General features: G+C 36.4%; 1 protein-coding gene across 12 annotated transcripts in view; it reads right to left on the reverse strand.

Moving 5' to 3' along the window:
• The window catches only part of RUNDC3B (RUN domain containing 3B), a 206,080-nt gene that overhangs the window by 19,327 nt on the left and 173,393 nt on the right, over positions 1-13,360 (reverse strand). For 8 of the 12 annotated variants that reach the window (XM_055272825.2, XM_055272822.2, XM_055272826.1 and 5 more), the window contains one exon: positions 1,908-2,054. The exons of 2 other annotated variants lie outside the window; for them this stretch is intronic. In XM_055272825.2, coding sequence (XP_055128800.1) covers positions 1,908-2,054 — 147 coding nt within the window. The remainder of the gene's footprint in view (positions 1-1,907; positions 2,055-13,360) is intronic. 2 more of the 12 variants (XM_055272827.2, XM_055272823.1) reach the window with 1 other exon arrangement.

Below are 13,360 nucleotides of genomic sequence, written 5' to 3' on the forward strand. Positions count from 1 at the left end.
AAGTAGCAGAGATTACTTACCAGTCCTGACTTTAAACTCTACATAAAGTGATCTCTGTACAACACCCTAGCTGCATACACTTTTTTGTTTGGGGATAGCAGTTTTGAGACAGGGCCATACTAAAACAATACCAACATCTGAGGACAGGCCAGATTAAAGAATGATGCTAGGATGCCCCTTCTTAAGCTGGTGGAATAACTGAGTCAAGAAGTATAAAATCTAGATCCATGCTAAACAGATGAACAGGAAGTTTCCTTGCCTTCTTTTCTGAGACCACAATTACCTTATCTGCTGCTATAATACTTTGTAAAAACCAGCCATTATTGCAGATGCAGAAGTAAATTAAAAATAAATCTTCCACTTTAGACTTCTTACTGGCTCCTCAATAGATAACTCTGTAGATAGGAAGTGTACACATCTTCTGGCTAAAATATTTTACCTCTATCTAGTGTGACAATGTGGATATTACAATAAAAAGGCATAGTCTTTTAACTTATCAGGATTTAATGTTATACTATTTTTGCATTTAAAAAACAGGAGCATCTTATATGTCATATATAGATAAGGTAAGTGTACCAAGTATTGCAACAAATTTAATTTTTCAATCATAAATTAAAAATAGAAATAAAATAAATTCTTCATTAATTAAACCCACAGGAAGGTAAAATTATATACCAGGATGAGATATATTCTAGTTATTAATAACTTTCATAAGGGCATATAAGGGAACTAGATCCCAATTTTTGAAATATCAAAAGTCTTGAATCATACTAAGAAGTATGGTTTAGTAGATGTTGAAGAGATTCTACTGATTTATTCTGCAAATAATGTGTTCATCTTTTCCTACTTATCTCTAATAATCAATGAAACAAGAAAAAGCATTGAAGTCTCCAGTACTTGTTTTTAATAACAAATAGTCAAATTTACTTTGAACTCTGCCTTTGATAGACAAAACACATCACAGAGTAAAGCAGGTGGAAATTGTACTAAAATATTCCTTGTAGAAATATCTGGCTACTAATAACCTAGTGAAAGGTACCCAAACAAGCACACATAGATATGTGACTCTAACAGGGAAATTTACAAGCAAGGACTCTAAAAGAGTAGAGAAAGAAACAAAAAGAGATAGGAAAAAGGCAGGAAAGAGGAAAGACAAACTAGAGAAAATACGAGAAACGAGAGAAAGAGAGGGAAGGGAAAAAATCAAACAGAAGGGGATGAGAGAGAGAGATATCAGGAAAAACAGAAAATTAGCTTAAGATAGAAAAATAAAAATGGTGAAAAAATGATTAAGGTGGAAAGGTGGCTAAAAGCCAAAAGAGGGTAATACAACTTACAAGTTTCAAGATGAAGATTACCTACAGGAAAACAGACTAAGACTCTGCAGCTCTCTCAACATTAGGATACTGCAACTAAATGAAATAGTCCTGAACATTGGGACAAAGAAATAAGAAAAAGATCTTGTGGCCCATAGGTGAAGTGATTATATCTTCTACAGTTTCTAAAAATCAGATTTATTGAAAATGAATAGAACTCTTCAGACCCACCGGGAACAAGTAAATATCTTCTATTCCTTCAAATTGTGTTTTATGACAAGTGGGAAAATTAGTCCTAAGGCAAATACCACACCAATGATAGAATTCAAAAATAGATGGCTCATTAAACACAAGCTCATAGATTTAACTGAAGGACTGGCTGAAGATTCAACTAAAGGAAAAGTAGACAGCTGGTACAATATGGCATAAGAACTTCTCAGATAATCTAACCTTACCAAAGTAGTCCTAAATCTTGTCTTTGCTCTAAGATAATAATAAGTTCAGAAAGAATAACTGGGAAACCAAAGCAGATAGCCATATGTTTTGGTACAACTAACTATTAATTAGTTGGAAAAAAAGTATTACACTTACTCATACCACTGTTTATTGTGTTTTCGGTAAAGCAACGTATCCAAGGCAACAGCATTGACATCCAGAGCTCCTGGGGAAGGCCACTGGTTGGTGAGATGGGCAGTTAACTCTTGTCTCGATCTTAAATCATTATTCTTTAGCACAGTCCTGTGAATATTAAGATGGTGAGTGCTTTTGTCTTCACTGTTCTACAATGGCAGAGGAACCTAATGGTATCAATTTAGGCCCTCAAAATTTATCTTATAAAATTGGTTTGTTAATAGATTGTGAACAGAACTATAGCAAGGATGGTTGGGACAATGACTGTTCTTTCTCCTGCAATATGTGTTCTTCATTTTTTTCCCCGCTGGTTACAACAAATCACTACTTGTGAAATTTAGACTATCTTTTCACATTATTACTAAAGTACTAAAAGACCCAAGTAGCATTTTATATCTTAATTAAAAGGAAGTGATATCTTAAAGATACAGGTTATCAAGCCAATTAAAATATTTAATAAGTAAAGATTCCATGTGTATGATTTCCTAGCTTCAAAACTCAGACACAATCTATGAAAGTATTTTAATTCAAGTAAAGGAAAAGCGATTAAAATGAAAAAAAACTGACTGCAAAAAAAAAAAAAAATCCATGAGATTCTCATAACTATTTTTCCTTTTCTTTTTAACACACTGTTGCTGTTTTGAATCCCATCTGTTTTTGATGGAAGTGACTACTGATAAATCTTCATGAAAATGATTAAATCAATGACAACTACACTGAGCAGTATAATCCACTGTAAATGTTTTAACTACAGAATGAAGCCATTATAACAATCCATGGTTTTAATTTTTATAGAACTGTTACTTGCTTATATCAACTTAGAAAAGAATTTGCTTTTTGCCAAAATTTCAGATTTCAAAAACCAACTATCATTGTCACAGGATTAATTCAACATTTAAGTTGATGGTTAAAAAAGAATTTAAAAGCAAAGGTCTTACTCTACCTCTAAAAGGCCTTAAAGTGCCATTTAGGTAACCTGCATCCTCCAACAGGAGTCCATGGCTTTAGTGTGCCAATGTTCTGAGCCATCAATTCAGAAGCAGGGAAGTAATATGTGCCTGCCACTAACTTCCACAGATAAAAGTCCTGTTGTGGGTAACAGAGAGGTGAGTCAGTGAGGTAAGGGCAGCACAATACTGCACTAAAGAAAATCTGCCTGGCCGCCCCGTCTGGGAAGAAGTGAGGAGCGCCTCTGCCCGGTCGCCCCGTCTGGGAAGAAGTGAGGAGCGCCTCTGCCCGGCCGCCCCGTCTGGGAAGAAGTGAGGAGCGCCTCTGGCCGGCCGCCCATCCTCTGGGAAGTGAGGAGCGCCTCTGCCCAGCCGACTGTCGTCTGGGAAGTGAGGAGCGCCTCTGCCCGGCCGCCCCGTCTGGGAAGAAGTAAGGAGCGCCTCTGCCCGGCCGCCCCGTCTGGGAAGTGAGGAGCGCCTCTGCCCGGCCGCCCCGTCTGGGATGTGGGGAGCGCCTCTGCCTGGCCGCCCTGTCTGGGAGGTCTACCACGGAGGCCAGAAGCAATGTGGGGGCTGGACTTGGTGGCTCAGGCCTGTGTCCCAGCACTCTGGGAGGCCAAGGCGGGTTGATCACTTGAGGCTAGGAGTTCGAGACCAGCCTGGCCAACATGGCGAAACATATGAAAAATACAACAGACAAACCAACCAACCAACCCAGCGACAACAAAACAGGTCTACCCTGGAGTCATACTCTAATTTTTTCTATTTTCCTCCCTTTCTGATCCTTTATCCCACTTTCTTTTTCTTCCTCTTCCTTCTCCTTCTTCTTTGTCAAATAGAGGATTGAGTTATTATCATTGATCTATACAAAGTCCCTCTCTCATTTATTTTCTTTAATTCCCACTCCCCATTTCTATTCCCCGTCTTCCCATGTGCAACCTTCCTAATATGTTTGATATGCATCTTTTTGTTTGTATGTATTTTTAGAAAATGTTTATCGTTTTGTGTGCAAAAAAAAAATTAATAAAAAAATAAAGAAAATCAGCCTGCACGCCACCTCTGGCTGTTTACAATGATACTAATGGAATATCTATATTTCTTATGTCTCTAACAGGCTACAGATGGATATTTCTGATTTTATGGGGTATCTGTGTGCACTGAAAAATACTTGTTCCACTATGTCCACAAGGAAACATTATCTGATGTAAACACTAGATTCTGTCTCAGGATGGAATACTAAAATAGGCCAAAGTTAGTGAGAATGTATCCCATTAAGATATGATTTTAGCCTAGTGGCCACAATTTCATTTCAGTGGAAAAGAAATTTTTAAAAGGACTTTTAAAGTACTTAAACATTTTTCAAAAAATGAAAACAGTAAAGCTTTACAAAGAAAGTGACTGGGAAAATTTTAAGACTGACAGGAAAATCATGCAAAACAAAAATAGGAATTATTGGCCAGAGAATCTATTATGATAAACCACCATTATTTTGGATTCTCTTAGGTTTTTCTCTATCATATATTCCCTTTCTTGAGGGAATCTAGTGAACATTACTGGAAAACTCGATTTCAGTGTCATAATTGGCTTACAGGAAATATTCAGGCAGAATGTGAGAAAAGCAAAGGTGCATCTGTGAGGAAATGGCACTGGTAGAACACAGTTAATAATAGTAATTGAACAACCTCCAATTTAGAATATATTCTTTCTGCAAAGTGAAAAGTTTTATACCTCATTACATGGAAAAGAGAACTGAAGTTCCACAACTGTTTTTATATAACTGTTGTCCACGGAGATTTTTGCCTAATGACAAATTAAGGTACTGTCTTTAGACCTTTGTCCTTAGAAATCCTAATGATGTTTTCTATGAGCAGCTGCCTGGTCCTCTGAGACAGGAGATAAAAGATCTCAGCTAATGGAATAGGCATAGTTTTCCTCCCACACAGCATCTATTTCCCATCTTTTGTGAGGAATGTGGAGACAATAAATCCTGGCACTTGCTCTGCCACTATGAAGAGGAAAGGTTCCTGGAGAATCCTTGTGTAAGGCCATTTCTTTCATCACTCAAGTACACTATGGGACAGGCAAGTGAATTAAATTAAGTTGAGAACCTCATCCTTGTATTTTTGAATCTTGACTAGAGTCTGTTCAGAGTAATAAATAAACAGAGCAGTTTATTCACTTTAGTGGTGGGTCCCTGAACAGAATGTACCAGCAAAGAGACATTACTGCAGTTCCTGCTTCCAGCCCTCTGGGGTAGCTCAGTCTCCTTCTTTCTAAGCCTATTTATCCAGTCTTTCTATCCATTCTGTGAGTTGCTGATCTCTATAATGAATTCTATTTGTGCACAAGAATTGATTGTGGTTGTTTGCAACCAAAGAATCCTATCACGTACCCTAGAACAAGTGAAATATACCCAGTTAATATCAAAATCTACTCAAAGGTAATCCAATTAATGTTAATATGAATAATAATGATATTTTTCTTAATTGGCCAAGCTTAAAAATGGTTTCAACTTAAGTTACTCAATAATTGCTATTATTTAATGGTATTAAATCAGTGATAGTTAAAGGTGAAAATATGTGACATTTAATAACTTTAATTAAAACTCTAACCAATGCTGAAATTAGTCTGCTATCTAAAAACTGAATTATTTTATATGTGATAGATTCTATTTATCACTTATCTATATGTCAATTTCTCATTCCCTCATTAAGACAATGATTCTACAGAAGGTACACTGAAGGAAAATTGTTTAATTTATTATGAAAGTAGCAAGAGTAGAATTATCACAGCTAATTTTCAGAACTTCCCCGTGGTATCTACCTCTAAATTTCCAGATAGATAATTTCTCTTTAGATTCTCAGTAGGAATTATTTAGGAATTTGGCTTCTCAAAATAACATAATTTAATTTTATTACTGCAATGACTCAAAACCATTAAAGAAAGGATCTCTTTATATGGATTTTAAGCTACATATAATCCCAATCAAGCCTAACTATGAGGCAGGTTCCGACACTTGTAAAGCTTAAATACAGCAACTGAGACAGCAAGTTGCAAGGCTACTCTATTAGGGAAAAATATTTAAAACTCAGGTTTACTTATATACTGAAAGTATTATCATCTCCTTGTGTTTGCTCTCCCAGCATTAACTATATCCTTATTATTATTCAGAAGATCCAAATTCCATCCATCTTCCAAGGTTCTTTTGGTTTTCTACCTCATTCGAAAAGATCTTCAGACTACTTCTGTTCACAGTGATACAACTTGTATTGCTTTGTGGTGAGTCTCATACAGTTTAATAATCAATTATTTAAAAATTTTAATGTTTTATGGATCTTCTACTTTGATTATAAGCTACTTGGGAACAGTAGCTTTGTTTCATATTTATTCACTGTAAATGGTTATCATAATATTGGACATATTGCTGAATCTCCTCAACATACAATTCACATGACCACTAAATGAAAACTTTTCCAGCTTGAGGCCTTATATGGATTCTTGCTGATTTCCCATATACTACCTCATAACAAAAAGTAAAGTTTTAAACTAAAAATTTAGATTAAATCTGCAAAATATTCACAGACAGCATTTTCATGACAATCGAAAAAAATATATTCACAACTAATAACAAGTAAATGTATTAGGCAGTGGAGGACACACTTAAAATACGTGAAGAAGCAATCATCTAAAAGTCTTTGAGATTGTTGTATTTTTCATGAGAAACATCCTCATAGAAGAGGGAGTATAGAAAGCACAATTTAAATTCTCCTTCCTTATTATACTCTACCGCTTCTAATAATTGGCTTCTAGATCCTTGAGGAATCCCTATCTTGCTTTTGCATAAGGATCTTTTACTCTGCAGATAAAAATCTGTCATTTGAAAGTAAAGTTTGATTTCTTATATGTAATTATGTTGAAGTATGTGTCAGTTTATCAATTGACTATTTCATGTGATCTATAAATATATCCTCAATTTTTTGACCTGAATGTATCTTTGATGGATATATGTAAATTCAAAATACTGTGGATTTATAAATGCAAAACTTCTCAAGTGACGAATGGAGTCTAGCTCTCCTGCAAAATTGTTAGAAACAAAACTATAGTTTTGAGTTAAGGTTCAAAGAGCTGTTTTATTTTTCAAAGGAAAAATAGTTCCACATCTTAAGCAAGCCCTTCTGGGAATGACAGAAAAAGTCAATAAATACAATTTATTCTGTGGAACCTAGCTAACCCCTGAAAAGTTCCTATATCTTCTAAATATCTAATTCATAACTATGTATAAATATGTATTTTGCCACTGGCACTTTATTCTTTTTAGATTTATAATTTTTCTTGTTTTTGAAACATTTTTATCTTATTTTATTTTATTCATTATTTATTTTGAGTAGGGTCTCAATCTGTCACCCAGGGTGAAGTGCAGTGATACAATCATGGCTCTCTGCAGCCTCAAACTCCCGGAGTCAAGTGATCCTCCCACCTCCATCTCCCAAATAGCTGGGACTACAGGTGTGTACCACCACTCTTTGCTGAGGCGGGGTCTCCCTATGTTGCCCAGGCTGGTCTCAAACTCCTGGGATCAGGTGGCGCACCTACCTAGGCCTCCTAAAGTGCTGGGATTACAGGCGTGAGCCACTATGCCTTGCCTTAATTTGTATTTTTAATTTTTGTGGGTACATAATACGTGTGTATATTTATGAGTTACATGAGATATTTTGACAGAGGCATGTAATAATCACACCAGGGTAAATGGGGAATCCATCACCTCACGCATTTAACCTTTGTGTTACAAACAATGTGATAATACTCTTTTGGTTATTTTTAAATGTATAATTAAATTACTTTTGACTATAGTCACTCTCTTATGCCAGCAAACACTAGGTCTTATTCTTTCTAATTTTTTTTTGTATCCATTTACCCACTTTCCCTCCCTCGTAAGACTCGTATGATTATTGTTAATTTATCTTTTATTTTTTTTGAGACAGGGTGTTGCTCTGTCACCCAGGCTGGGGTGCAGTAGCACAATCATGGCTCGTTGCAGCCTCAACCTCTCATTCTCAAGTGATCCTTCCACCTCTCAGCCTCCCAGTAGCTGGACTACAAGCACGCAACCACCATGACCAGCTAAGTTTTGTATCTTTTATAGTGACCCAGGTTTTGCCCTGTTGTCCAGGCTGGTCTCAAACTCCTGGGCTCAGGTGATCCGCCAACCTTGGCCTCCCAAAGTGCTGGGATTACAGATGTGAGCCACTGCAGCCGGCCTATTAGTTTATCTTGACTAAGTACAGAGCAATACAATGCAATACAATATAATGCAATACAATAAGACTCTGGATTAATTATAAACACCAAGGACTTTTCATTATGGACGCTTTATATCGTTTCAGGAGGAAATTATTTTCTCATTGCTTTTGAAAAAACAAATTCAGCAAAAATGCAGTTATTTACTGTCTCTTTCAAAAACAGCTTTCCATATCTCACTTGTTCATTATGTAATTTGCTAAAATTCAATTTGTGAAGATTTATCACATGACTTTGAGGCATCAAGAAGGGTATATGTACCTCTCTCCTCTAATAATGAAGGGTGTTTTACAGAAATATTAATTTTTTTTGAAACAGAGTCTTGCTCTGTCGCCGAGGGAGTGCAGTGGCACCATCTCAGTCCACTGCAACCTCCGCCTCCCGGGTTCAAGCAATTCTCCTGCCTCAGCCTCCCAAGTAGCTGGGACTACAGGTATGTGCCACAACACCCAGCTAATTTTTTTTTTCTTTTGTATTTTTATTAGAGACAGGGTTTCACCATGTTGGCCGGGCTGGTCTCAAACTTCTGGTCTCAAGTGATCCACCCGCTTCAGCCTCCCAAAGTGTTGAGATTACAGTTGTGAGCCACCACGCCCAACCGGAATATTAATTTTTAAATAGAGGCTCATCCCAGGTAAAAATGGAACAGTCCCAATAAAAGTTATTTCAGTTTTCCCAGAAAAACGATTTGCTTCGAATAGTACTTGACTTAAAATTTTATCTCACTGGTCTTCCTCACATGATGTTTTGCATCCATGTTTCTGTATGTGCTATTCTCTGTACCCAGAATACCCTTTCTTTCTTCCTATCCCTTGGTCACGTGGGGAACTCCTGAAAAACCCTGCTCAAATATCAACTTCTTAGTGATGGTTTCCCTGGATCATCATTAGTGTGCTACTTCTATAGTGTATGTACAAGTTAAGCATTCCTAATTTGAAAATCCAAAATGCTCCAGAATCCACAACTTTCTCAGAAGCAATGTGACACCACAGTGAAAAATTCCACACCTGACCTCATGTGAAGTGTTGCAATTAAAACACACTCAAAATTTTGTATCATGCACAAAATTATTAAAAATATTGTATAAATTATCTTCAGACTTATGTGTATAAGGTGTACACAAAACATAAATGAATTTTGGCTGGGTACAGTGGCTCACACCTGTAATCTCAGCACTTTGGGAGGATCACTTGAGCCCAAATTTCAAGACCAGCCTGGACAACACAGTGAGACCCTATCTATACAAAAAAGTTTTAAAAATTAGCTGGGCAAGGTGGTACATGCCTGTAGTCCTAGCTACTCGAAAGGCTGAGGTGGGAGGATCACTTAAGCCTGGAGGTCAAGGCTGCAGTGAACCGTGATTGTGCCACTGCACTCCAGCCTGGATGACAGAGGCCTTGTCTCAAAAAAAAAAAAAAAAAAGAAAAGTGGAGAAATGAGGATGTTTGTACACTGTTGGTGGGAATGTAAATTAGTACATTCATTATGGAAAACTGCATGGTGGTTCCTCAAAAAACTAAAAATAGAATTACCATATGATCCAGCCATCCCACTTCTGGGTACCTGAATGATTTGAAATCAGTGTGTTGAAGAGATTCTGCACAATTATGTCCATTGCAGCACAATTCACAATAGCCAAGTTATGGAATAAACTTAAGTGCCCATCAATAATGAGTGAACAAAGAAAATGTGGCACAAGGTCTTCTAAAAGATCTAGAAATCCATATTCTAGACTTTGATAGTAATACTTAGCCAATTCAAAGTTGTTCTCTTGTTCATTTATTTGATTCTTTTTCTTGTGGCACCAGGCTTGAGGGTTATCCTCTCCCCTTTACTTTGCTTCTTCCTCACCCTAGGCACTGTGCCAATGCTCATGATGTAGTTATACTTTCAGCTGTTGGACACGTATAAGGATCTAACCCCTGAAATCTAAGGATGTAACATCTGTGGTTCCAAGTATTCCAATGCAACTCCAAAGGTCCATGACCTGAAGTAATTTTTAATTTTGATAAGACAATATATTTAAAGCCCTTGGGCTATGAGGAAAGTTTTGAAAGTGTGAGCGAGCAATTTTGATGCTAGAAAAATTCCTAGCATCAGCAACATAGCAAATTGTTGTAATTTTCCACTTACCACTTATTGTCTGATTTTTGTAATTCTTTTTTTTTTTTTTTTTTTTTTTTTTTTTTGCGACAGAGTCTCGCTCTGTCACCCAGGCTGGAATGCAGTGGCACGATCTTGGCTCGCTGCAACCTCCGCCTTCCGGGTTCAAGTGATTCTCTTGCCTCAGCCTCCTAAGTTGCTGGAACTACAGGCACATGCCACCATGCCCAGCTAATTTTTGTACTTTTAGTAGAGACGGGATTTCACCATGTTGGCCAGGATGGTCTTGATCTCTTGACCTCGTGATCCACCCGCCTCAGCCTCTCAAAGTGCTGGGATTACAGGCGTGAACCACCACGCCCGGCCTTGTGTAATTCTTACGATGTACTCCAGTATTGCTTGTGAGTACTTAAATGTGCTCCAGTACTATTTGTGACACGGCACACTGAGAAAATCATAGGCTATCAATCTTCATGAAAATAACTATAGTAATACAGAATTTCATGTTAATGGAAAGAATACCTAGGTAGCAATTACTGAAGGTAGCAATTACTGAAGGTCAAAGAAAGGGAAAGTCACCAAAGATAAAGGTGTTACATATATTCTAACCCCTGACTCCCTTAGGAAAAGCAGGAAAACAGAACCTCCTACCTCCAGCTTCTCTTTACTACTTTGGAAGAGGTATCTGACAGATGCTATCTGTTTATTGTTGGTCCTTGCCCTCTACTCAACATAAACTCTATAAGGGTAGGAACTATATGTTTAATTCATTCTTGAATCACCAGCACCTAGAACTGGGCCTGACTCACCATACTTTCTCAATAAATATCTGTTAATAAGACAATATCAGAGAACTTACAAAAGCAATTTAATACCAAGAGGAGTAAAGAGAATTTCTTCTTCTTTATTCATTTAAAGCTTCCTGGAATTGGAAAATGCACATATGGCTTGTGAATATCCTAAGTTCTTCATAATTAATATTAAAATGTTCGTCATTCATGTGTTATTTTCTTTTTTAACTTTAGACATAGTCATGGGATAAAGATTTACTTTATATAACTTTACAATTATTTCCCTTTAAAGAAAACACATTGAAAGAAGCAACCTTAAAAGGAGACAGATGTCCAAAAATTATAAGTTATTTACCTATTTACCAATGAAATATTCTTGCCCAAAAAGTTAAACCTAAATCTAACCTAAGTCTCTGAAAGCAGCAATGGATTTCAACCCTGGCTGCACTTTAGAACTTGACACTATCCTTTAAGAAGAAAGAGACATTAATGAGTAATTTAGAACTTAAAAAAAATCAAGTGACTCAATTACTTTCCCCATTTTAAAATGTAAAATAAACCCTGGCTCCTTAGAGGAGTGAATGATGCAGGTGTGGGGCACTAAATATACAAGATGAGCTTGGGATATCTTGTGCTAGAAAGTAAGAGTTATCAAAAACAAATGGTTCATATTAGAAGGACACAAGATTCAACATGAAGACAAAAATGGGGCAATTTGAGCATCAAAAATAAAAAGAAATGTAAGTGATAGAAGCACAATAAAAACATTTCTACTATAATGCAGGAACAAACAAAACCAACAAGAAGTGTTTTGCAATATCATACAGAAAATGGGTGGCCTATGGGGAGGTCAGGATCAGAAGATGACAATTCAAAACCTAATCATCTTTCTAACTAGAACACAGAGGAAAACAATAACAATCCTAATAAAATTACATACTCAATTTAAAAGGTTTGTTAAATTCCTATATAGAAAAGAAATATTGCAATAAATCTAGATTTCAACAGTAACAAACTGAAAGCCTTTGACAGAAGAGAGTAAGGAAGGGTTGAGGATGCTGGGGTTGAGGCTTGCCTTTGAAGGCAAGGGAAAAATGCACAAAGATGGAGTAAATACAGAGCAAGCACCTCCAAGTCTTAGCTAAATGAAACCAGTGGAATGCAAGGTGATAATTTACAATGAGAGAATGCCATCTGTTGGTGGCTTGTAGTATTTGACTGTATTCATGTATTTTGCATTCAGCTGGTGTCACTTGTTGAGACACATTAACCTATGAATCAAGGGATTTCCTTGCTACACTGACATCATCCATTTATTTATATATCTTGTGTAATTTAATTCGCACTGTAAAAGAAGTCTAACTGTAACAAGTTCAAAATAATAAAAGAAGGAAATATAAGAAACAAAAATCATCATCTCATTAGAAACCATTAAAAAGAAGCAGGACATCAGTGTCTTGCTCTAAAACTTAACAATATTCCATAAGAACTGAATTTCAGGGCAACCACCAAAAAACCCTGAGGAGGGAAAGTTCTTCTTTATAGTTAATTCCAGACAATAAGTATGAAATGACTAACAGGTGGGAAATCACCCTTTACAAACCCTAATTAATCACTGCTTTAGGCAATGCTCACCCAATTAAGCCATTAAATGAAAGGCTGACAGGAACTTTTACATAGGAGAAACTAGGCTGTCACCACCTGAATCCACTGCCTGATCTTATAATCACTAAAAGTGGGACAACCGGTGTGCTTCACAATATGATACAATGTGAAGTCCACAGCATCATCTATAAAATGCTCCTGCTAAAAAAATTTAAACTTAAATTTAACCTAGCCCCATAGAGCAGCAGTTCTCAGCCCTGACTGCCCATCAGAAACACCCAGAAACCCATCAGAAACTACTTTAAAAGTTTAATTTTATAGTACTCACATTAAAGAGAAACAGAAATTTTAATGTACTTATTTAACCAAATCTATTCAGGATATTATTTTATGATGCAGTCTATATATAAAGTTATTCATATTTTATATTCTTTAAACTCTGCTCCTTTACAGCTATGTCCCCAACCTTTTCTGTTACTGTCACAAAATTACATCTTTATACACTTTGTGCCCCCAAACATAAACTAATACTACCTTTAAACACATTAGTCCCATAAATTATGTAGAAAACAAAATGTGGAGTTACAAACCAAATTAGCTTTTAGACTAATAATTGTTTTCATTAAATGTATTAGTCTCTTAAAAACAAAAGTTGAGTTATGAACCATTG

Source organism: Symphalangus syndactylus, chromosome 3, assembly GCF_028878055.3.
Source record: "Symphalangus syndactylus isolate Jambi chromosome 3, NHGRI_mSymSyn1-v2.1_pri, whole genome shotgun sequence".
Taxonomy (NCBI): domain Eukaryota; kingdom Metazoa; phylum Chordata; class Mammalia; order Primates; family Hylobatidae; genus Symphalangus; species Symphalangus syndactylus.